This window comes from Anas acuta, chromosome 15 (genome assembly GCF_963932015.1).
Source record: "Anas acuta chromosome 15, bAnaAcu1.1, whole genome shotgun sequence".
NCBI classification, from domain to species: domain Eukaryota; kingdom Metazoa; phylum Chordata; class Aves; order Anseriformes; family Anatidae; genus Anas; species Anas acuta.
In genome coordinates, this window is record NC_088993.1 from 8890463 (window position 1) to 8916822 (window position 26360).

A 26360-nucleotide genomic window follows, 5' to 3' on the forward strand; every position below is an offset into this window, starting at 1 on the left:
TGCTGAGTATTTAAAATTACTTATTTCTGTTAATTTGCAGCAGCTTTTATATAAGAGGTATAGACCTGATTATCAATAGGATTAAAGATGCTTTCCTCACCATCAGTATGCATGCCTGCTTCCCGTCCATGAATCCTTTAGGAATAGCATTTGCAGCAAGAATTTCGTATCTGCCAAAAGACACAGATGTTAAGGAGGTGGAAAAACATCAGATTATTTTGTATAAACGAACGTGTATTACAGCACTTTTAAACACTGAGTTAGGACTGAACAAGGGATTCCTACCGCTGACGGAACTCCTGGAAGACGATCCTGTTGGGGAATCCCTGTCGGCAGATACGAATACCTTCCAAGACACCATTACAGCGCAACTGCTCCAGCACTAAATGGGCATCAAGTTTGCCAGCCTGAAAAAGGAATGAGAAGTATTCTTAGCACAGTGGAAATATACAAAGATGTTACTTCAAATGTCTAAGTTTGAAGATATCATTCATTTCTGTAATGTGCTGACAAAGTGAGCACCTCAGCATGCATAATGTGCCAGGGTTCTGAAAACTGAGCATTTGAAATTTACCCTTTTTTCATGATTTGGAATGATACAGCGAACAAAGTTGGGATTGGTATTCCTTAAGGTGGTCATCAGTTTGGTCAGCTGCTCCTTATAGAGTTGGCCCACAGTACGGAACATGCCTTTCTTGGTTTTTGAAGCACTAGGCAGTGAACTTTCAGTCATCTTGGCCATCTGGTCCAGCCCAACTATACGGTCCACTGCAATATAAAAGAAAGTGTGAACAGGATTGTTTATATAAACTATCCTTACCACGCATTACAGCTGTCACTGCCATTGCTAAAGTACAACTTGCAGAAGAGGACCAAAATATTTTTGATGCAATAGAAGCATCCTAACAAAAGCACTAGAAGGTCCTTCTAGGTAAATAGTCCACTTCTGTCAAACTTGAAATGAGGAGCTTCGTAAACTAGTGACAGAATGGGAAAATGGAATACACAGATTTTGTGTTTTGTTTTATGTTTGCTCTACAAAGGACAGTTCTGCAAAATATCCCCATTGGTAGGTTTGTGTCCTACCAACCAGAAAAAAACATTAGTGAGCCTAGCTTGATAGTTTCAAACCACCTTCCTGGAGTTTGCATGCATGCTTATTTGCAGATGTTACGTATGTATAGTGTAGTATATATGTCTTACAGATCCACAGAAATTTTTTAAAAAATAAATGTTTCATATGTACACAGACATTCTTCTGGTGGAATCTGAGATTATACATTGCTGAAGAGAACTGCTGCGGGACTTTTGTGAAAGGAGTGTCAAAGGTAAGGACTGCTCACAGTCATTAATAATAAACAGCAATAACCTGTATTAAGTCAGCTGTCTGGCATGATATATTCAGCAACATGATAACAGCATAATAAATGTTTTCTAGTATATTGCTGAATAATAATAGGTAAGAAAATTATTTTAGTTGTGCTTAAATCTATCTAGTGATGTTTTCCATAAATATTTCTTTAAAAAAAAGGCTATTCTTGCTTCTTAGTTCAATCTCTTCTATTCTTAGTTTCAAACTTGTTTCCTGCTTGTAAGGGATAGCTGTCAGAATAGTTCTGGTAGAATTTTCTCCCTTTAAACCACATTACGGATTTAGAGTTGCAATTCATACCATCTTTCCAAAGGTCTGCCACAAATTTGTCTGAAGACTGGTTTAGCAGAGAAGTCACGTTGTCATTTAGTGGATCCATGTTCTTTGTTAGCCAGGCAGTTGCATTGTACGTAACCTGCAGGAAATAATGCCAGGTCAAAAATCTGTTTTTGATACAGAAATCTGGCGTGGCCAAGAACACAAAATAATAAAATGACTGACACAAAATAATAAAATGTGAAAAGCACGCTTATAGTTAAGAGCTGAATTGAATATTTATTCCTGCATGTACTTAGATCTAAAGGGCTTTTTTTTGCAGACATACCCATGGCAGGGGACCTGCCCTGCCTTTAAAAATCTACTTGCTAGAAAGGAATCCAAAGTAATAGGATTTTCAAAAACCCCAGTACTGGTTATTTTTGTTTCCATGTGATCTTAGCAGAAACATGAATGTTTTGCAAATTCTACTCCACATGTGTTGTAATTAAAGCTCTTAATGCATACATTATATTATTAAAGCTCTGCCTTATCAATAGGGGAACTGGACTGTTTTTACTGTTTGAGCATCACTGTATCAAAGTTCTATAATTCAAAATAGCTCAATCTCTCCAGTACCTTTCCTGCATAGTGCATTATACAGAACTCTGTTTTATCCTTGAGTTGCTTGGGCTTCTGGAATTTGGGATGGTTGCCTTGCTCTGTAATGAGTTTTTCCACAAAGGATGTGTCAGTAGCTTTGGGGAACCAGCACTCTTCATCCAGCAGAGCCAGGACACCTGGAGGATTGGTCTGCAAAGTGAGCAACACCAAATCAGTATCATCACAGCTAGAGACAAAGAAAGAACACCACCTTCTTTTTATTTTGTAACTAATCCTGCCAGGCATCAAGAATCTGAAATATCTTAAATGGCTGTCATATTGTACTGACAGATAATACCCCAAAGAAACCTACATAGTGTCCCATCTATAGAGATATAATCTTACTGGTCTTTCAATTAGCTCAATGCAAGGTTGCAGGTCAAGGCCAAAGTCAATGAAATTCCATTCGATGCCCTCACGCTGATATTCCTCTTGCTCCAATATAAACATAGTGTGGTTGAAAAGCTGCTGAAGTTTTTCATTAGTGTAATTGATGCACAGCTGCTCAAAGGAATTGATCTGTGAGGAAGACAAAATAATTGAATTCCTAGTGTTAGAGAGACACCTGCAAGAGGGAACTTACATGACAAGATGAAATTTTCTACCTTCTATTTCTTTTTAAAGATTACTGAAATTAAAACCAAGGAATCTGTATTTTTCTAATTTAAGGTCTCAAAAATTTACAGTAAGTTCACAAGTGGTCAATCTCAGCATTGAACCTGTTTAATAAACCACGAATACCAGACTTTGGTTCTAAACAGGGAGTCCCACAGTCACCCAGCAGGATAATGCTGCCAGCCCTGCACCTTTCCAAGTGGAGTAGTTGTGAGGATTGTCTTGGCCATGGGCAGCTAGCCAGCTTGAAAGAAACATATTGTTTTTGTGGCTCTGAATTTAGTTTTTTTGTCATCTTGCATTCCAAACTGCAGCGTGATGATAAGGAGTTGAACCAACTTGTATCTCACAGCACATACCTCAAAAATCTCAAATCCAGCAATATCAAGAATGCCCAAGAAAGAAGCACCTTGTCTTTTTGTTTTATCAAGAGCTTTGTTTACACGCGTTAGAATCCAACGGAAAAGACGTTCGAATTTTGCCTTGGCCAAAGCCTCTATGGCAAAGTCAGCCTGAAAAAAAGAACAAAGTGTAAATAAAAGATGAAATGCAATTAACAGCTAATTTAAGTAAGAATAATGAATAGGGAGACAAGAAGCAGACATTTCCCTTTAGACAAGATGTAAGAAAGAAAAGAAGAAAGGAAAAATATCTTAAAGATTGCTGAGAAGACTGCAAGTAGATACCTGCTCTTTGGTCTGAGCTTTCTGAACAACATCTCGTCCTACTTTGATTCTTGGGGTTAGAATAGATCTTGTGAAATCTGTCACATTAATTCCCATCAGGTGACACACTTTTTGCGCAGCTAGAATAAAAGAGTGATACTATATTTTAGATTAAACTTTCTCTTAGTGGGTCAGTAAGTGTGAATACAAGCAGTCTAACAAGTATACAAAGCAATTTATCTTCCTTAAAAGCTCCTCTGTTGTACACACAAGAGTAAAAATATTATTCATGATGCAAGCAAGAAATTCACTGTTTGTCAGTTTGTGGATTCAGGGTTACCAGAAAAGTTAGTGATAATGGAATGAATCGCAGGCATAATATATCTTTAAAGACCTGTGAAGCATATAGGCAATTACAATTAAATTAAAGATAGAGATAGAGTGCTTACTCAGCTGCTATTTTTTTTTTTTTTAATTTTTACTCAATTTTTAAAATGACAAATCATACCGGTATTGTCAGGCATAGAGGCTTGATCAGTGTTTCTCTCCTTCTTGAAGACAATATTACCCAGCTGTAGGACAGATGAAACAACTCTCAATATAGCTGTAAGATAAGCAGATAAAATAAATGAGGAATGGAATGACGCATTTTGAAAGCTCTATTCTCTGCAATAACAAAAGTTCATTGTATTTCCTGTGGTAGTCTATATCTCTATGGAAAGATGTAGGTTTGCTTTAAAAGACTTCTATAAACTTCAAGAGTTTGAGAGCTGACTGAGGAACCACTCAGATAATTCATGCAGTGGAGTAAACAGGACAGTCTGGGAACACCAGCCCCTCCAAGTTAAGCTGTGCTGGTTCTCCAGGCAGACCCCCAGGTGTCAGGAATTCATCTTCTACTTAAAGTGGCCAGTAACATCTTTCCCACTTGGTCACTGGAGAATCTATATCTCTGTCTTTAAAATCAAACATATCTATGAATTGCCAACAGCTTCAAAAATGTGCAGCACTTGTGAAGCTCAAGTTATTTACGTGGTTTTTCACTCATGTAACTAAAGCTAAATGCATACAAGTCTTTGCAGGATTAGCGCTGGAGTACGAAAAACTAGTTGATGTTTGCTTACTAAAATGTGTATAAGCGTGATGCTGCCTTACTTCAGGTAGTAAAATCTACTGCTATGTTATAGATGAGACCATATTAATCTAATCAATTTGTTCATTTGATAGACTTACACAGGAGAATAATACTGCCCTAATGGGCTTATATTTTAAAGCATGAAATGAAAGGGGTTCAGTCAGTAATACTCGTTTTGATATTTTGGAAAATACTGCTGTCAATGCACATGCCCTGGCTGGAGAATGAACCAGGCTTCATCAGTACTATCATCTGAATTTACAAGGAATGGGATTATCATGGCTGTCCTGAAAGGCAAGACGTTTTTTTCTTGGTACCCTTAGTCACTGATGCAGGGCTGAGAGATGATGGAGACCAGCTCCTGCTGCAGCAGCTGGTCCAAGGCTCAAGAGATGGGATGACAATGTTTCTGCCACCAGGTGTCACTTGGGGCATAGCAACTGCAACCATGGGTCATTCAGGCTGATGAGCATGAGACAAAATCCTGCAGACTCCTAGTAACTCTGAGGGATAAATATTTGATGTCTCTGGCAAGCCCACATTGTCAAGGTAGTTTAGTTGTTTGTTCTTGCTGTCTGTTTTTATGTCCCTTTTCTCCGAAACAGTGAATATGAGCTATTTGAGCTTGATCCACGTATTTCAAAAATAATTTGTAATATTTTGTAACTTTTTCATTTAACTCATTGAAAAGTTCTGAAAAAATGCCATTAAACAGTCATTAGAATGGTTAGTGCATGTCATGTTCCTTCTACAAGTAGGTCTGCTGAATTTATAAGGCTTAAAAGAATAAGAAAAACAAACAAACAAACAAACAAAAGAATAAGCAAAATATTGTGATAATTATTTTAATTCCCTGCTAAATTACTACATATAGGCGCCCTGCACATCACCAGTTGTTCTGTGCATCACAGAGATAACTACTCTTTGATGATGTATACTCTTATTTTCCAATACAGATGGTAACTTCAATATTTTTTTAACTTTGTTCACAGCAAGTGCTGCCAGTATAAATGTCTGAAGGAGGCAGTATGCAAAGGGTTTTCACTATTGGTTTCTTTAGTTCCTAACAGTACCTACTGCAGCAATGGGAAAAGGTATGGCACTGTTGTGATATTTTTTAAGAAATTTTTTCGAACAACAACCTAAAAGCAGTGAGATCATAATTAGATCTCCTTGCAAGGTCTCCTTGTGAATATCTCCTCATACAAGACTTCTCAAAGCATCACCCTGTTTAAACAAAGGTTTACAAACTCCTGAACACACAGAACTGAGTTCCAATCTAAAGCTTCACGTGAGGAAGAAACAGATCCATGGTTGAGATGGCTTTCCTTTCCATGAGACATCTATGGTTTAATGCATCTAATACATCCTGGGAAGGGGAGAAAGAGGAAAATCTTGGTGCTCTAATTCACAGCGGACTTCCTAGAAACAGTAGCTAGGTTAACAGTTGATTGGTACTAGTTTTACTCAGGGGAAATAAGAGGCAAAGAGGTTAAACAACATGAGTAGATTTAGAATCCTCCACTTTGTGTTTCATGCAAGATCACAAACCTTACTTTATGTGCATATTTTGCGAGGTGGTTACTCTAGACAAAATTAACTGGTGTGAATTTGCATCTGTATATTGTGTCACTTACAGATGTATACCTTCAATGCAATCTTGCTAACAGTTCTCACCTGTCTGTTCCTCCTCAGTAAAGCCCATAATTTTCATGGCTTCCAAGGTCTCCTGGAACATTTCATCATCTTGTTGAGCAGGAATAGGCACGTGACCATTAGAGAGAAAGGTATAGTTGTTGAAGCCTTCCAGCAACAGATCATCTAAAAGACAAAGAAGAAAAGCATGAATTAAGTATGTCAGCTGAATGCTGTTAGTTCATGGGTTCTCCCAAAGAACAACAACAAAAAAAATGATGTTTTCGCCAAAGGAAGATTCTGCTTGTATGAGTATCTTAGGATTTTATGGCGGACAAATATTTTCAAAATAACACATCATTTAGCAAGTTTGATTGCTTTAAGTTTCAAATTTTTATTAGTAGTGAGGGAATGTCTCTGTCCCTCAGTGGAATTTTGCACCCCATGCAAAAAATCAGAGCAATTCTTCCCATACATTTTTAATTTAATTCTGTGTGTAACCTGGTCAGAACTTCACCTCACTTTGTCTTCTAGACCTGGAGATTCATACCAGCTAATAATAAGAATGGAACCAGGTTACAAGCACAGGGGGGCAAACCAAAAGTGTTTTCAGCCCATACTGTGGCCAGCAACAGATTCTTAGGTAAGGAGCGTAAATACCAGGGAAAATACAAAATTATCCATTGCTTTATGCATAATTTGGCAACCAGTAATGGAGGGAAAGATGCTGTATTTAAACCACGGTGTTCCAACACATTACATTGAATCCCCTTTTTTAAAATCATGTGCTGTGAGAAAGACATTGTCTTAATCGACTGTAAAACTGCTAGCCAATAATTTTACTGGGAACCCCAATTTCTTTTGTGTAAAAAAATAATGAACAGCTCTTCCTTGTTCATTTTGATAACATTCAGGATTGGCTTTCAGTGAGTTTTCATTTTCTGTAAGTTGAAACATAAACTGCAAACCACCTGACTCAAACAGATATCCACCAACTGAAGCTTTTTTACAGTTTACTGGAGAGAATTATTTCTATGGCTGTTTATCAAAAGTACTGAATGACATTTGATTAAAGAAATTAAGATAGATTACTTAAGTAAGCCTTTTTTTTAGGTGGTTTAATGAGATGTAAGAATTGTTATCAAGTAACTTACTTCTCATTTGTTCAGAAGCTCCAGCAATCAAATAGTAAAAGATATGAAATGTTCGCTCATCTTTAGCCTGACGAATAGCACGGGATTTTTCAAGCAAATCTGTTTGTCAAGTATGTTAAAAAAAAAATCAATAACATATTCCAGTCCTTCCTTAATTGTGTCATCAGCCTTAGAACCATCAATAGCATTGTTGAAATATTTGCCACGAGCTTGTCTAACATGAATTTGAGCCTAATTCTGTGGCACTAATATTGGTATAATTCACACCACAAGGAGTAAATCAATTTCCCACCTCTTGTTGTACAGTAAATGCTGGTAATCATGATTGTAAGCACTACAATTGTCATAAATGCATTTTGAAATTAAACATATAAAAATGGTATTGATAGAACCATTCACATCACTTTTAGAATGAAGTACAAATATGAATCACTATAAGGTAGGGCTGCTAGAAAAAAGTTCTTGGGGCCATTGTTGTAGGTATCAAAGCAAAGAAAGTAAACTTTATTTATTGTCCATTTTTATGACTATCTAAAATATTAAAAATGAAGTTGACGATAGCATATTTTGACATCAATCAATGATTCGTTCTTTAAATGGTATATTGCTATAGATAAAACTTCAGTTAAGACTGGAAAAATTAAAACCCCTTTTTTTCTGAAGATCACTTGTCAAAATAAGAGCAGAAAGATGAACTGTTTGCTGTGCCACCTAAGAGATAGGGTACTTCCTTATAACTGCAATTTTCTTTATCTTAATTTTTTGCAGCAAGCAGCTTCTCTATGCAAAGATGAGCAATGCAGCACTGAGGAATCTAGCTACATACCCATTCATTAAAACATGCTATCTCATAAACATAACCAAGGAAAGAGGCAGCAGTTCTTGGCAAGCAAAGTCAGGCTAAGTTGAATTTATCTGAAATGTTTTTACTATGGTCCTGAAAAAATAAAATCACCAAAGTTATTGACACGTAGAACACTGCTCTGAGTGCATCATTTGAAACAGCAGGACAGTATTTAGTACCCAGAGAAGACAAGTGCTCTGAAAATATCAAGTTCTTGATGCTATCTGGGGCATCAGCACCAGCAAATTATTTGTTTCACTAAAGTAGTGCGAGTTCCCAGAAAAGTAATTTATTACTATGGTGATTTAACAAAATCTGTAAAGATTGAAGCAGATTCAGGGTAAACTCTCCCTTAGCTTGACAAAGGAAGAAGAACTGTAGGGCATCCAAAGGTTCTTTGGCTTTTTCTGTTTCTTTTGTCTTTATTATTATGAAGGCCCTAGAGGGATGGAAGATAAAGGTATATTACTTTTATTAAGGTGATCTTTCAATCCTCCAGACATACATGTAGACTGTAAAGCTGTTTTACCAGGTATCACATGGAATTCTCCCTTAGCAGGTTATTCTCAATGCTTTTTCTTGGAATCCATCTATCCCAGCACAACATACCTAACCTTTCCTTTGCCAGAGTGCTAAACCTGAACTTGAGAACTGGGATACATTCCAGGACATCCTGGGTATGCTGTAGTGATAATGCCAAGCATTCAGTGTTTTTTCAAAGTCTAACAGCACTGCTGAGAAACAGGAAAGTTTCAAATCTTTTTATACAGCTGGAAGCCCAGATGACAGGGAACCAGAGAGACCCAATGTGAAACAAAAAGACTGCATAGCTCTCAAGATCACATGCAACCTCAACCACAAATCAATCTTCTTGCCCTGTTGTGTTACTGAAAATCTGCTCTTAAGTCCCCTCCCATTGCTTTACGCAGGTATGTTGCCTCCATTTTCTGAAGCTGTATATGGGGAATAGCATACTTTCCTATAGCTGAGAAAACAGACCTGAAAATGTAAACATGAGAGTAAGACAAACTGAGAAGCTAGTATCAATGTAAATGGAGCCACTTCCCTCCATCTTTGTTTATAACAGCCTCGGTGATATTTGCCTTTCTTAGACATGCAATGGAGCTTGTTTATCTTTCTTTCTTCTGCTAACCCTAGTTAGCTTTCAGTGCAGCTCATGGAAAAGGATACAAGTCTCTATGTTTGCTCCGACAATGTAGCCTGTCACATCAAAGTTGATGCGGATGAATTTGCCCTGTGAAGGAAAAGAAGACCTAGGTTGGGCTGTTTTTTCAGGTATGTTGGATTTTACAACAGTAGCATTTAGCCTGTTTAGTGGTACATATATATTATCTTCTTAAGAATAACATGCTCGATTCCCACCTACTAGGACAACCTATGGAAAAGACTGAAATGAAGTGACCTTCTCAGACAATCTCACTGTGGAGATTTGCTCCCACGTTTTGTTCATGTACTTAGAGGGAATGAAATTCTCCCTAGTGGAACAGGCTGTGGAAGCTGACTATGTCAGTGTCTATTTTATACTTCGATTTCCATAAGGGCAATTAGGGAATAGCATTAGGTCTGTCTAACTCCCTCTGCTGAGGGATCCCCAGCCTCTGCAGGGAATCAGCAGCAGTAGGAGCAGAATGCCTGAAGGGAAAACAGGCATCTGCCAACACGCCCAGCTAAAAGAGACATCAAATAGTGACAGTCCCCAGCTACTATTATTCCAACTTCAATCTGTATGACTGCTTTCTTGTTTTCCCTTGTAGTCTTTCATTTAAGACATTAACTCTTGTTCAATGACAGTCACACCTTCCAAAAAGATGCATGCTCAACAGTGGTGCAAAGGAAAACAAGGTACAGGTTTCATTTACAGATTTCTGGAGGAGGATATGTCCTGGAGCAGGAGTTGACTCTGCATGGCCCACTCATAGACCACTAAATTGTGAAAGTACAATGGCACCGTCAAGTCTGAGCTTGATTTTTAGTCTTGTATAAGGCCAAATTCCTATTTCAGAGAGGAATTCTAAACAGTGTTTGTTAGGGATTAGTTTGGAGAAGCTCTTTAGACAGAAACATTGATGACAAGAGGGCCACTGTTTGTCCATTCTGTTTTAAAAGATGCTGTAGCTCCCCACAACATAGACCCAACTGGATTTCTCCTACTTACGAATCTGGAGGAGTTGTCATTCTTCACGGTTTTGGCATTTCCAAAAGCTTCAAGAATAGGGTTTGCCTGTAGAAGCTGTTTTTCCAGCTCACCCTAAAATTCATTCAGACTCAGTTAACCCTAAACTTCATAATTACTTAATTAAAAACAGCACATGTACACTGGAGAAAAATGTGGAGAAAGATAATTTAAGTCTCTAAATTTTTGCTGAATACTCCACTTCATGTGGATTTGTTTTCATTCTCTGTTAATCTTTGTGTTTATATATTTGTGCAGTTGATTGCTGTCCTGTATACATGACCCATTTCCAGTCCTGTTGCCTCTGACAGATCAAAGTCTATTAATCTGTTTAGCATCATGACAGGCCTTTCTTTAAAAAAAGGGTCATTCAGTGTCAAATATATGTATATTTTTTTTCATTTCAATGTCATTTTTTAAAGGGATATTCTTAAAGGAACCTCTAGCATATCTTCTTCAAGTTAGTTTATTGAGATCCTTTGCTAGCAAATGACAACATAATTAGAATAACTTGCCGAGAATCATTTTAATATAATGCGGCACAAAGCTACAAAGCAGATTTCACCAAGTCTATTAATAATGATCCATGCAAGGCTATTTAGGTTAAATATGGAAATGCACTGATTTATTTCAAACTAGGATAATGAATTCTCATGCAAACACACAAAACTTGTATTATGTTGTTAATTGTGCTTGGTAATTGCTAATGAAACAAATCATGCAATGAAATGAGCATGCATTTAATACTCCTATTTCTAAACAAACCAGTGAAGTTGAAAAAATACTTTGCTTATGAAGACTTTATTTTTTTAATTTTTCATTCAGGTCTGGACTATGAAGTTACTCACTTACACGTTTGCTTCTTGTCATCCTGTTTGAGTACTACTCTGCAGTAAGATTACCTCATTTTAAATAACTCAAGCTAAATAACATCCGGAAAAACTCCTTGATAGATAATATGATAGCATTTAAATCATTCTAATGAAAAAAAAAATAAATCAATGTTTAGGTTGAATATAGAGGCAATAATTTGGAAAATGACAGCTCTTTCCCAGTCAGTGTGCAAAACTGGTAACCTTCTAAATGCCATTTCTGAATGCTTATAACTTACGTGGGAATGATGGGACTACCTCAAAAATGTAGTAAAAAAAAAAAAGAAAACAACAGTTTGTTAGCAAATGGCTAAGGTTACCTGCATGGTCATGGGAGATGGGAGATGGGAGAATGGGAGAATGAGCACCCTCCCAAGCATAGTTCTTTTAAGAACTAAGGCATAAAGCAAGTCCACTGAACTACACAGAGTTGCCTGGGCCAGCAATTAAGTCTTATTTTTTTACTTTTACAGAGAGCTGTAAATGAATGTAAATGAAAAAAAATGAAGTAATAAATTAACTAATGGGCAAAACTTTGTTGTAGTCAAAATTTGAAACAGCAGTCAGAATAAGGGGAAAAAGAGGTAATAAAAAAAAAAAATCCATATACCTGGCATACAAACAAAAAGAAGCCAGCAAACCTGCCTGTATTCCTAAAGCACTGGTATGCTGGATGTCACACCACAACATAGGAGGGCCCCCAAGGGCCTGTAAGAAACTGCCATAACATACCTGCAGTTACACACTGCAGTGGGAATTGCTCTGTTATACATCATAGCAGCAAGCTAGGAGCATGCTAACTTTTGCAGATGTGAACAATTCTTTACAGTTACATGAAAATGTCATTGAAAGCAATATCAAATGGAAAGCATGCAGCCAAACAAATCAATCAAACATGGTGAGGTTTAGGAATTATTTCACAACAGTCCTAGAAAGTTCAACCTGAAGCATGGAAAGCATTTAGGTATTTTCATTCAGAAATCAGATTGCTCAATTTCAGGCTGAGTGGCTCTTTCAGGAACGTGGGAAATTTCATTCAAACTACGGCAATTTGAACACACACGTATAGGAGAGAGTGATATTTGAGAGATGACCCTGCCTGTGTCAGACCTCATTCTTTACCATGGAGCCTGACACAGTTAGGGTTGATTTGTGAGAGCATTTGGCGCTATTGTTGCTTTTCATCTTATCATACAACATATTTCAACAAAATCTCTCTTGAATTTTTGAGGTGCAACAATAGCATGCAGATCTACACTCAGTGCCTTAAACACACATCAAACAGTCTAAGTTACTCACGTAAGAAAAAGATGGACCTTGCTGTATTGAATAATGTGGTATAAAACAAGTGTCAGTATCATTTCCATTACACAGACATTTTTATTGTTTTTCCTGTATTAAAATAACCAATACACAGTTTCCATGCAAATAAACCAGAAAAACAAACAAACAAAAATCTATTGCAGACATACCAAGAGTACAAATGCAAGTAACATGTATAGAGTATTTTAACTGAAGAAAAAAAACAACCTGAAGCGAAGGGATGGGATTTGGATCCAGTCCCAGGTCAGTCTCCCAGGACCAGATAAGGACAGATATTTTTAGGGTAAATTCCCAGTTCTTTTCTGGTGCAATGGAGGCATCTTGCTCTTCATTATTTTTTTAATGACTGAAATTGCCATGTCAGTAGTCCCAGTCACTGAATTACTATTTGTCAACATGTTATAGAATAGTTTAGACTTTCTCTCAGCCCCCATCTGGTGGATATTTGCCTTCAGATCTCTCTCAGAGCCAGTTTGATCCTGAGACTCATGTAGTTCCCCAGGGGAGTCAGCAGCAACTACAGTTACGTGCCCATTAGGAATGGCCCTGAAACCACAAGTTCATTTCCCCCAGCCACTGAGAAGGACTCAGCAGGATGAAATAAGGGTTTTTTTTCATAAACATTCAACAAAGGAAAACTATGCCCTTGGTCTTGGACTGTTTCCACCAACTTGAATCACAGATTTCTAGAAAATACTGCCCTAAGGGACATCTACTCCCTCCCTTGCCCTGAAGCAGAATACGCTGTATATAAACAACAATTACTCATGGTAGAAAAGGCCAGGCGGTGTGCTCTGGAGTCCTCTATCCTCAGGCATACAGGATAGGCAAGTCCCAGCACAGGTGTGGTCATAAGATTTTTACTTTGTTTTTCACTACTCTATTAATTCCTTATTTTGGACCCAGTTTTGCCTTTGGGATGCACTGGAATGTCTTCCTGAATTAAGCCTGTTTTGTCATAAAAATTAATTGCTACTTTTTTTTTTTTTCCCAGAAATTTTTGAGTAACATAAAAAGGGCTGGAAATTACTGAAATGACATAGGACCTCGAGTTGCATTAATGAATACAGTAAAGGTGAGAGCCTCAGCCACAACAATGATTTCAGGGAACTGGGTAGACATAAGCTCTTACGGTTCAGAGCAAAACGTTGAACTTTAATCACTAAGGCAAGATTATTACAAATTTTGAAGCAACAAAGTACTTTATAGAAAATGTGCCTTTCAAAATTGTTCTGTGTCAACAGCCTAATATGAAACAATAATTTTTATATTGAAACTTTTTGCTAGTTCATAAAAAAATTGTGTGCTAACAAAGCCGATCAACACTTCAGAAGTCTAAAAGTTTATATACATTTTTGTAATGCAGATGGATGATGTTTTAGTTAAAGGTTTTCCTAAAGTTCTTATTTGCCAGTGGCCAAGGGTAAAATAAGGACCTTGCAGACTTCAAGGCCTTCATGTTAGGATATAAATAAGTACTATGCATATAGAAAGCTATGAATATTTTTCTTCTAGGAAAGTACATTCTGATTTGATGCCTAACAGGGTGTCAAACAAAAGTTTTTTTTTCCATAAACATAGAGCTGTGACATAATTGTGTACTCTTAATATGTCAACTACTTGGCAAGCCACAGACGTTGACTTGCTGTTAGCAATCAGCTCGGTACAGTCCTAACAGGCTCAAAGGAGAGTTGAATACAGAAAAGCTCACTTACAGTGATGCTGGTGTCCTTTTTGCCCTTATGTGATGAAGCAACAACAGCCAGGTACTGAATGACCTTTTTGGTATTTTCTGTCTTGCCAGCACCAGATTCACCTCTGAGGGAAAAGAAAATAAAACAAAAGAAGGTAACTGGTGGACTCCCGCCATTTGATGAGTTTGTTGTATAAAAACAGGACTGGAAACTGCGTGGCTCAGTATTTATCCCTGAACATGGTGTCTCCAAACCCACTTGACTTCAGCATGCACAGAACATGGTATCAGAGCTCTATCTCTGTCCCATTAGTATTTTGACTGGATGTTGGGCCACGTAAGGCAATTCTAAAGCACTTCTGTACAGCACTTCATTTTGCTTTGGCAGTATCTAAACATTTATGAGAACTGGGGCTGGCAGGGAGTCTGTTCATATTTTAAGACCCCAAAAAAATGCAATGTTAAGTATAATGTGGTACAAGAATAAGAAAAACCATCAACAGTAATCCAACAGTTTTCTCATCAGAAACACAGGCATTAAAGCAGTTACACCAATGCTGTAGAATAAGGGAATTATACTGCCTTATGTGATCTCCATGATCTTCAGACTTTCCTTGACCTCTGTAAGACCAGAGTTGACACTGCTGGAGTTGTCCCAGCTAACCAGGTAGCAGGGAACTTAATGTGGGAACATTTCTGACCAGCAGAAGCGTCATCGTGGCTGTACTCTGTGCAGTGTCTCTTGGGAAGCAGGAAGGTGGTATTAACTTTCTACCTCCCAGAGGATTTCTGGAGTTAAGTTTATTTACAACTCTTAAGCCTTCTCTTAAAGTAAAATGCTAGTTTTCTAAGTACAAGGACCAAATTTACAGTATTTTCTCAGAAGTAAGACCATTTCCAGCCTACTTGTCTCTCTCGTTCACATTTCATCTTTGCACTTCTAGATATCTTTGGCTTTGATGATTATATGGACTAAAATGTTTTTATCTTGTCCTGTCCCAGCAGTCAGAAAGGGCATTACAGTGGGTGTGGATGTAGTAAGTTAGTTCTTTCAGCTCTATCAAGCTAGTGCTGTGAGTCTACATGGAAGTTGGACATCTCTTTCCTTGGGTTTGAATCTAAGTGGATTTAAAAAATAAAAGGAACAATATATATAAAAGTCCTATGGATATTTGTCAACTCTTTTGAAGCTGAAACTATTTAGCCAGATCCATTGCAGTTCTGCTTCTTTTCCTAATTAGGAAATAGAGGAGTTAATTTTCCCTACCAAGGGACCAGTGAAAAATGGATGTAAAAAATATGAGTAAGTGCAAGGCAGGACTTTAAAGACAGGATGACATTGATGTAAACCTTAGGAAACCAGAAACAATTCCTGCCCAAGGTACACATGATGAGAAGTGTTTCTTCTGGCTTTTATAGTTTTAACCAGAACTAATTGAGACAAATATGTTCCTTATCACCAGACCTGGGGTAATTTGTGCAGTTTAGAGGTTGGATTCATCCCTGCCTGGACTTCAGTGCTAAAACATTTCCATGTTTTATTGATAAAAATTAAGTGTCCTGGGAACTATTCCAAACTAAGCACACCAATTTGAAAACATAGGCGTACTAAGTTTTCAAATAAATTTACCTTGCAACTTTGGTACTCTGGAATAAAAGTAAAAACTTTCTTCAAACAAACCCTAGACTTTGAACTATTCTATTTTATTAAAGGTTATTTGTAGTTCATCACTACATGCATTGCATTTCCTTTCTCCCAGGGCAACAGTGCCCATCATTTGGCTTTCCCTGAATCCCTGTGAGTATTACCATATAAGGCATCATTTCACTTGTAATTATCCTACCATACTGCAATGTTAAAGTTGCTTAACATTTTGTTCTGTGCTTGCTTTCCTTAACTCTTTGCTCCTGTATGAGCTGAGGGTTTTCCTATTTTCTGCAGCTACTCTTTGAGGCTTTAACTTCCTTTTGAAGTGGACAGTAAACAATTCTTCAATGTGAAATGGAAATGCTTCAAAACAAAATTGAAAACAGACAGGATCTCAACAGCTGCAAGGAAGAAAAAAATCTCTAAGGTCATTAAGTAATGAAGAATCACGACCATAGTTGATGAACACTTCTAATTTTTCAGCACATCAGATCATTTTTAAATGTCCTTGGCAACACACAGGTTTGATAAGAAAATATTAATTAAACAACATTACTCTGAAGGATGCATCAGAGCTGTATGACAAGGTCTAGACTTCATCTCAGTGATAAAATACCATGTGTTTGAAAACTAAGTAATGAGGAGGAATAGCTAAATCAGGTTCAATGATTCAAATCAAGAAGCTTACAAGGGAAAAGACCCAGGAGAAGGAGAGCATGTGACTCTCAGCTTCCTTCATAGGCGAATGAAACTCTTCCTAGAACTATTGAGCTGTAGCAGAATCAGTCATGCTGTTTTTTTCTCTGCATCTTTCTTGCAGTACCATAATTTCTGGGATGGCAGAAGCAACTTTTATTGTGAAATGGCATGCAGAATCCCACCTGTTTAAAAATCGGCATGCTCTCTTCATTCTCAGTGATTCAATTGTTAAAGACTGGCCTTTTTCTTGCAAGCAGTGATTTTGGCATGAACCGTAAACAGTGGGGTTCCTCCCAGGAGGCATCTTCTGAGTGCCTATTTTCCTTAGTCTTGTATCCCAAATCATATTCCGAATGGGAAGTTCACCATGCAAACTCTGTTAACCACTGTCCTAATCATCATCTTTTGGAAGCAGACCTATCATTTGTTTAACTGAAATATCTAAAGTCATTCTTGTTGCCTGCTATACAGAGGCAGCACATTTATTGCCGGAGCAGTTCTTTGCAACCAGCTCAGGTGGGCAATGCAATCTAACAAACAAACAAAAAGTAACAGCAAAAGCAGTTCCTATTGCTCAGTTGTGATCAGTTCAATAGCAGTATTTAATCTGCTTCCAATACCTATTTTCCTTCCAAGAAACTGCCTTCCTTCCCCAGAGTAAAAAAGTCCACTAGGCTTACAGGCTTGCTCAGATAAAAAGGAAACAAGCAGAAAAACTCCAATTGTGTGGCATAGCTTAAAGCTATTCCCCCTTTGTTTCTTGCCAGGCTTTGTTTTTGGAAGGATTTAAAGCACGTAATCCCCCATATAGTGCTCAGCTATAACAGTTTTTTGTGCTATACAAGCTACTAAATCCTCCGTGACTCCATTGCCTTCTCCTTACATGAAAATTATCGTAGTTCAAATAGGTTTCCAAATTAGTACAAGCTGAGAGTGGGAAGCTGGCCCCACTGGTGTGGGGTGAGCCCGGTGTGTAGCTAGGACTACTGAATGTTTGGGCATAACAGGGAAAAAATATTTTCAGAAGTGGATATTTTGTTGAAAACTTGAGAGCTTTCTATATTAATATTATGATATAAGACTTAGTTTAATTCCGCTTTTGGAAACATCTAAAAAGTTACAGCAGGATTTATTTTCAGCATTTGTTTCATCAAGCAACGAACCACAAAATTGACCATTCACACATCCCTTAATCTGGTTACCCTGGCACTGCAGGAAGCCTCTGTTCACAGAGCAGTCAATGAGGTGCTCCAAATCACATTAGGGCTTGGCAGGCTGTGGTATGAGATGTGCTAAGATAACGAAAATCTTTGTCCTAAACCAGCTGAATCCCCCCAGAGACCTCGCTCAGAAGCCAACCCACTGATCCTCCTAGTTTGCTTATAAAAAAATTCCAAAAGGAGGCCAAGCTGTTTTGGCACCGAGCTCTACCTCGGGTCTAAAGCTACACAAGATAACCATGTGGGAGAAGGGCCAGGCAGCAATGCGTGCCAGCTCCAGCCTTTGAGATTTAGTGGGCTGGGAAAGAAGAGTTTAGCTCTCTTGTGGAGGAGGCTTTGCCTTACAGGACTTTGCAGTCTGGAGGATGTCCTGGGTGGCTCTGCTTCTTGGCACGTGCCAGGGGAGAAAGCAGGTGGGGGTCACAGGGCCAGGCAAAGATCTGGACAGTTTGCCCAGAAAGAGAGAGGAAGGAGGAAATGGCAGGATGGTCGCTGCCTTACTCAGTATTTTGGATGTTACTATGCCAAATTAAGTGGAATCAGTACCTTGCTACCATATGTTTTGATAGAGGCTAATCAAATAAAGTGAGTGCATTAAAAAAAAAAAAAAAAGTAAAAGCTAATGAAAAACTATTTGATTACATGTACAAATCTAGTGTTTAACAAACATTTGTTTTCTTAGGCTTCACATATCCCCTATGCTTAAAGTTTTGATCAGATTTTTTTCCTCATTCATTCAAGGCCAATTTTTGTTTAATTAAGGCTCATGCCTCATACTTTTGGCCACATCTGCTTTCCAGAAAACAATATTCTACCCTCTCTTTTCAGGAAGTAGTTAAAATATGGTAACTCCAAGATCAGACAGGTGTAAGAGCAGATCTTTAAAGCATTTATGTGCTTAGCTATGCAAATGAGCACCTGTGGAATTTTTAGAAAAAAAAAAAAAAAAAAAACTTCTAAAAGTTCCATCAGCATCCACTTGTATCTTTAGAAATCAAAACATAAAGGCCAGAGCTCTCCTTTGAGAGCTGGTGCCCTAAGTTGGAAGAAATTTGAAAAGTCACAAGCCTCTTCACTGGCCATTGCTTAGTTGCTGATGCACTAAGGCTGCTCAGGTCCCCGAGTGACTGGATAGTTATTCCTATTTTTTTTTTCCCTTCAGCAACACCTAATGTTCTGGTCCACAGCATCCAGGCCCTCAGCATGGTCTTTGCAAGAGTAAGTTCAGAATACTTCATGGCCAACTCAGATATCAAAGAGGAGAGACTACAGCAGGGGATTTCATGGAATCCCAAGAGGCAGGCAGAGGAGGGGAGGCTGCCCAAAGCAGTGTGGGGACTGAAACACAAAGATGGACAAGCATTAACTACCTGGATTTCCAGACATATGAATAATGAGATTTCATACCCTTAGTGCAGAAGCATATGCTACATTATGTTATGTTATGATAATTATATAATAATCCTTATAGCTACATTTTTAACAATTTAGGTAGCAGGCTTTGGAAAGCTTGAGTCTACAGCTGTTTAAAGAAAAGATCCCAGCTGATCAGTGCCATGAGGTAGGTCTTCAGCTGTTGTTTTATTTTTTAGGGGAAAAGATAATTTCTTAGAATTTTTAGCAATTATAAAGTAATGTGAATTGTTTGTGCTTGAACACTGCCCAGCTGAAATCCAAGTGAACTTTCTTGTTTCTGTACAGCCAAATAAGGCCAAAAAGGATGATAAACAAGTAGTCGTTAAAGCTATATACGATGATTTTAGCTTGACTAATCTTGATCTAAAAGACCAGTGAGAGCAATGTTTCAATCTATGGGTCATGGTGCCCATCCAATATACAGCAGTTGTTCCAAATGTGGCTGTTTTCAAAATCGGAAAGACATTTCATTCTCTCTATGCCTTAGTGGGGTGAAACACATAATGTTTCCAGCTTCTAGAAGGAAATAAGAGGTATTCTTGTATTCACTACATATGGTAGCTGTCAGAATTAGAATCTTTAAAGGATTTTCATTAACAAAAAGACATAGGTTTGCCTAAGAAAGTTGTTTCTTAAAAAAACTAATATTCCAAGGTTAAAAGAAGATCTGAAGAGTTACTAATGGAAAAATAAACTAAAGTACAGAAATAGAAGGAGGAAATGCATATTGCAAATTAGTCTTCATTACCATGACATGTTTCATCCTGGGAAAAGTGTGATGGGAATTTTTATTTTATCTTTGCATCAATTTTAGATTTGGTATTGGTTTTCATGTATTTTTGGACAGATTCTTGACTGATAGACTGTCATGTAATGAAATCTGGTCACAAGTGAGGTCAGAGCTATGCTAGCCTTTAAGGTACTCTGTACAGTACGTGATTTGTACTTCCTAAATGATTAATTTGTTCAAGTTATCAGTGGCACTCACAAATACCTGTATGGCTGGTGATCAGTAGCACTACTTTTTAAAAACTGTAGTATAAATATTCAGTCAGTCAGTAGCCACACTTTTAGGGATGACCTCCCAAAACAAATTCAGTTTGGGGTTATGATGTATATTTGCAATATAGGACAGACTACAGCATCACAGCATGATCCTGCTATAAACAATGTGTGTGCCATCTTCTGCAAACAAGAATTTGTTTTCACATGAATCAACTCCTACCTTTGATCGGCAGAACTGGAAGATGTCTAATACAACAAACACAAAATTAAGTCAAAAGCATTCTCAATGGCATTCAAGTAACAAACCCAACTGACTAGCCATAGAGAAATGCAGACATGGTCAAAATTGCAGGTCAGATAGAAGATCCCCATCCAATTAAACAGCCTGAGTGTTTTGCAGAAGTGGCTATGAATGATAAACCTAGGAGAGGATTTTGAGGAGCAGTAAGTTGTGCACAGCAAGCCTTATTACATTAAAATCTTTCATGGTACAACAGCTGCCCCCACAATGTGGCACCGTCTGAGTGCTGGCAGGCCAAAACTCAAAGAGGAGGCCTTCGGCAATCCAGGACTCAGAAAAATAAGGGCTTTCAGAACAGGGCTTGCTTAGCTGCTATTTCACTATTGCCTAAAGTGATTGTATCAAGACTGCAGAAAGGTTGAACCCATGCAGTGTGCACTTAGCCAGTGCGCCATGGCCTTGCACACAGATGGGCTGTGCCAGCAGGGAGGTACCAGGTCATGGTTGTTCTAGCTGCACTACATGCAAACAGTACAAAACGACATGAACTTAAGGATCGCATTTTTTATAACAACTGATTCAGGATATGTTGGTAAGCTACCAACACTTAAAAATTAAAAGCTGCTCAGTAATTACCCAGGATGCTCCGTGTTCCTCAGTTTTCTCAGTTTCCTTTAGGGAACTCTTAAAGATCTGTTCTCCCTAGACACAGTTTTACAACTACAGTTTCCAACTGGTTGTTGTAAGCTCTAAATCTCTGAAACTTCCTATGACATTGATACCTGCTTCTTATTTCATCAACAGGTAAAGCTTATACTGAGACTGGAGTTCAAGCTCATTGAAGGTGAGAATATATAGTTCTATCAAAATAGGAATTGATTTTGAATATAGAAAGACATGATAATACTGAGGTATACTAAAATGGCTGAGTTTACTTACGTGCACAGGATAGACTGGTCTTCTCGATCTGTGAATAAAGAAAAAAAATCCATTAACTAGGGAAAATGGCTAAGCCATTAGCTGACAGAAGCTGTTATATTTATAAGGACTTACATTGAGCAGTCTAGACCTTCCAAAATCTGGCAATTCATGATTAGCCAAAAGTACAGGGTTCAGATCTTACATAATTTGCCCTCATATTTAAATCAGCATCTCTAATGGAAATATTTTGTACAAAAAAAAAAAAAAAAAAGAACAAAAGGTTAATAGTTCAAAAATATTTTTTGCAAATTCCATTAGAGATGATCTATAATGAGCACAGCAAGAGGATCAGGCTCTCTATAAGAAGATTATAATTGATGATTTCAAGCCTGAAACTCAAGTTTTTACTATGCTTATGAAGTATGGCTAGCAGCCCACTTCAGACAAAGTCTGGATAGATAAGGCATCAAAAACTAAAATATTTGAAGGTGGCTATGGAAAACTTTAGATTTTGAAGGCAGATCAGTCCAAATAACGGAATGATGTACTCAATGTATTTTATTTCATATTTAGAGATAATTTTTTATCAAGAGGACAGGTAATTTCTGTAAGGTATCCTCCAAAGACTGAGACAAAATGAGGTATTTCACATATTTTACAAAAGCCTATCAGCAAGAACATAAGTATTCTTCATATTTTACCATGAAGAGGATTATCAAACACATATTAGATAGAAAATTATAAAAAGGTGAGCCAAAATCTCCATTTCTCCTGTGTATTACATTTAAGAGGTTTCTGTGTGGCAGAGACCAATATGCTGCAATGCTGCAGCACATTTTAGCATTACATCATAGCTCCATAATCTTGCCATGTACCTCCCTGTTCATGCATTTGGAGTCAGAGTTTCTTTTTACCTTCAGAACTTTTACACAGAATTTTCTACCAAAAGGCTGATATCAGGCTAAACTTAGGCTGTAATAGACAGTGAAAACACACTGAAGTTTCATAATATGCTCCACAACACTGAAGTATTTCCCAAAGCTCTACTGAAAAGTCTGTGTTAAGGGGAGGCTTTACAGTTTGCCTCTGTGGAAATATGTGTGTCTAGCACATCTACTGTGATCACTTCTGAAGCAGAACTGTTTTTTCAGCATGGGAATGGTCAAACTCTGGTACAGGTTGCCCAGAGAGGTGTGGTAACTCCACCCTTGGACATAGCTACAGATAGACTTGATCAAGGCTCTGAGCAACCTGTCCTGGCATGAAAGCTGGCCCTTCTTTGAGTGAGGCTGCCTCAATCTGCCATGTACAGAGGGTAATACCAGATGGAGAGCTCATATTTGACCAGGGATGCCTCTGGGCAAAAGTTAAGACCCAAACCCCTTCCTCATTTTATTCAGCATGTTGGATGACCTGCATGGCTACCTATCTGGTTGCTTGCCTTGTCACTGACCCTGTATGTAATAAATGCCATGAGATAAACAAGCTTTCTGTACTGTGTAAAGATAATGGAGATAAATTCAACCTATTAAGCTTTCAAGTTGTAATTGCTGCCTGGACCACAGCCAGCCTAGGAAAAGCAGTAGTGGTTTCTGCTCTGGTTTGGATTGATATTAAACAACTGTATTTAGTCCCAGTTCTTCAGTAACGTTTGAGCAGATGCTATAACATTGACTGCTTTATTGATCGCTCCCACAGCAAATGGCACCACTTTACCACTTTAGTCAGTAAATTGGTGTAAAATGAATCATTTCATTGCTGTTGGAGGTATTTGTCAGCAATCAACATTGCAGGACTCTTCCACGTACACATTTTGGAGAAGAACTGTGATCCATGTTTACCTTTTGCTGCAAGATACCAAGCTAGGCGTTCTCTTAGGTTAAAAAAAAGTGAGAACACAGTTGAATTTTGCTAAAAATACACTGTTGTGTAAATAGAAACCATGGGCATATATTGATATTACATCACAAACTCATGAATACCATAGAGAAAACAAAATTGACTCGTTGATACAGAGTTGCCAGTGGAAATTCTGAGCTCAGGGAACATTTGAAAAAATCAGTTTCCTCCAAGCCAAGTGTTTTGTCACTTCTCTTCACTGCCCATTGCTGCCCCTCTTTTCATCCCCAGTAAGTGACAGACTCCTCTTGAAGGTGTCTCATAAACTGGCCCACCACAGGAGCTCGCACAAGTGCATGTATGTGGGCAGCTTGGCTGAAATGTAAGAAAAAAGGAATGGGAAGGTCAGGAGTTGCACCAAGTGCCCTCTGGGCTAGTGAACAGACCATACAAGCCAAGCAGGAGTTACTGAATTTCTTCAAACTCAGACAGCCCAGCCCCTTTTTCAGGTAGTGGAAACAAATCAGAATAAGAAGAAAAAGGAGAGAAGGGTGAATCTTTGGTGTGCTGCCAGAGGCAAGGTCTACTTGCTCCCCAAGAAGGAAAGGATGCCTCTGGTGAAGCAGCACTGTGTAAATCGGATATGCAACCTGAGGGCTACTGGGATTCTTGGAGGGAAAAGGAAAACTATTTGCTTGTTTTCAGCTTCCTCTTGTAATCCCAAATGGCTTCCAGGATCATACCTGTGTGATTTGATCATTCCCTGTAGGTGAGCAGCCCCATGGCATTCTTGCAGAATTCTGTGGGGGAGCAGTGAGAAAAGGCTCCTTTCTTGGTTACTGGCCCTTTCAAACATCTTGTATCCTTGGCAGCCATATGAAGTTCTGAAGTTTTAAGCCCTATGTTGCTGAGCTGTGCATCAAACCTCACACCAATCAACTGACCTATGCACATTCATGGAGGGAGAATGCCCAAAATTGCTATATTGCCTTCAGAAGTTTTAACAAATTGCAAAGGTAAGGATGGAACATATCAGGAAACCTGATCCTAATTTGTTATGTCATGATCTGCAAATACCTGCCTCATTTACTTTCCAGGACTCTCCAGATTGATTGCTTCTATTTCTGTTCAGGGATATTTTATTCTATGTAGGAAGGATTGTAGCTGGTTTTGGGAGCCTGCAACTTTATGTGGGTAGATTTATCAGGAGAAAATGACTCACAAAATAAAGCTGCTTAAGCATAATTTCTGGGGTTTACAAACTATCAAAATATATTTGCTATCTTCCAAAATCTCTTTGGTTAATTATTTTTTGAAAGATTGATACTACCTGGAAGACTATCCTATCCTGTATTTCTGTACTCCCTATATGTCCATATTAGACATTTTGGATATTTCTGTGTTTTCTCCTCAACTCTAACAGTATACAGACATACTTCACAGTCTAAAAGCCTTCCTAAAAAGCTTCCTAAAAGCTTTCCTAACCCTGCAACTGATTTTTTTTTTTTTTCTGGATTCTGCTTCACTTTTTCAGCAAACACCTCCAGTCTGCTTGTAAGAATCATATGCCCCTCTGTTCTCAATAGACCAGCTAGTTCTGCTTAATCACAAACAAAATCAGATGGTTTATCACAATGAAGCAGCAAGTTGGCAGCTTTACCATAAAAGGGAAAAACAGACTGAAGCCATGCTCCAACACTCGCTTACTGCTTCTTTACATTTGTTAATAACCACACTGCCTAAAGGGGACATTTCTGTACAGTCCTGCTAAGGACACAGTAAACAGCTGGCTTTTCACAGCAGCCTCCTTTTCTAGGACCTTGGGAACTGTGCTCCCCTCCCATACCTCCCAGTAACTACCAGGTTGTTTGTTTTTCCATCTTTTACTCTAGCTTGCTTACAAAGTCATTGCATAAAAATGGCTTTGCAGAAAATAGATAAGTTTCTTTGAGTTGCAGGAAGCCTCAGTATGTCTTCTCTATATCATTTATTGCCAGAGCACTTAACAGAAACCTAATCTTCCACATTAACATTTTATATCTATTATTACTGCTACATAACCTGACCTTTTGCATTTGTGCTGTTTACTGCTCATTTGCTGTTTGCCACCTGCAGGGGAGATGGCAGAAGGCAGAAGAGTTACTCATCCTTACTGGACCAGTGTCTGAACTCAGCCACCACTGATGCTGGCAGTGGTGCAGGAAGCCATTCATCCACCCACCTCTGGCTCCTCTTCCCTGCCCTGCACTGCTCTCTCTTGCATGAAGGCATGATGCAGCAGCAAGGCTGGAGTGCACTTTAAAACAATCCCAGCAAAAAGCAAGGGGTGGTGGTAACCTGGAACAGTTCTGTGTGATGACTGCATGAAGAATAATGCTGACAGTGTTGGAATGAGAGGGTTGTATAGCAGCTGCGCTCCTGGAAAGCTACTGCCTCCATAACACAGGAGAGAGAGGTGAGTACAGAAGCATAGGGTGTTTTTTTTTATGATCACAGTCTCTAAGTGTAGTAGTAGTCAGCTAGCTGGTCTGTAAAGGCAGTTAGTTCAGTGAGGTAGCTCCTGGGGCCAGATTCACACACAAAATGTTCTCCTGGAATATTATATTCTCCTGGATATTTAGATTAAAGAAAAATTCTTATTCTGCCTGGAAATGAGAGTGAAAGAATGACTGTGCTTGGGCCATAATTGTAATGCATTAGTGACATGTGATAATCTGCAGATTCAACAAGACATTCAGCACCCCAGTTTGAGCATGGAAGAGCATGGCTGTGATTTGGAAAAGTGCTCATAACAACCTGCTGCATGTGGCCATTTTATCTCTGTCCAGCCAACATCTCCATTAATTCCCATGTCCTGTGAGAAGTCAGCTTTTCTGCATATTTGGAAATCCAATTATTTGATTTCTGTTAACCATGACTGTTATTACCAGAACAACTTTGATAGGAATTAA

At 38.3% G+C, this 26360-nt stretch overlaps 1 protein-coding gene across 4 annotated transcripts in view; it reads right to left on the reverse strand.

Moving 5' to 3' along the window:
* The window catches only part of MYH11 (myosin heavy chain 11), a 60152-nt gene that overhangs the window by 19550 nt on the left and 14242 nt on the right, over window positions 1-26360 (reverse strand). For 3 of the 4 annotated variants that reach the window (XM_068699125.1, XM_068699128.1, XM_068699127.1), the window contains exons 4-19: window positions 21589-21616; window positions 14443-14545; window positions 12704-12724; window positions 10515-10607; window positions 9530-9593; window positions 7495-7593; window positions 6383-6526; window positions 4079-4174; window positions 3592-3710; window positions 3265-3417; window positions 2636-2809; window positions 2267-2440; window positions 1673-1787; window positions 575-768; window positions 286-407; window positions 101-170 (exon numbers count right to left, since the gene is read on the reverse strand). In XM_068699125.1, the coding sequence (XP_068555226.1) occupies window positions 101-170; window positions 286-407; window positions 575-768; window positions 1673-1787; window positions 2267-2440; window positions 2636-2809; window positions 3265-3417; window positions 3592-3710; window positions 4079-4174; window positions 6383-6526; window positions 7495-7593; window positions 9530-9593; window positions 10515-10607; window positions 12704-12724; window positions 14443-14545; window positions 21589-21616 (1769 nt within the window). The remainder of the gene's footprint in view (window positions 1-100; window positions 171-285; window positions 408-574; window positions 769-1672; window positions 1788-2266; window positions 2441-2635; window positions 2810-3264; window positions 3418-3591; window positions 3711-4078; window positions 4175-6382; window positions 6527-7494; window positions 7594-9529; window positions 9594-10514; window positions 10608-12703; window positions 12725-14442; window positions 14546-21588; window positions 21617-26360) is intronic. The other variant, XM_068699126.1, reaches the window with a different exon arrangement.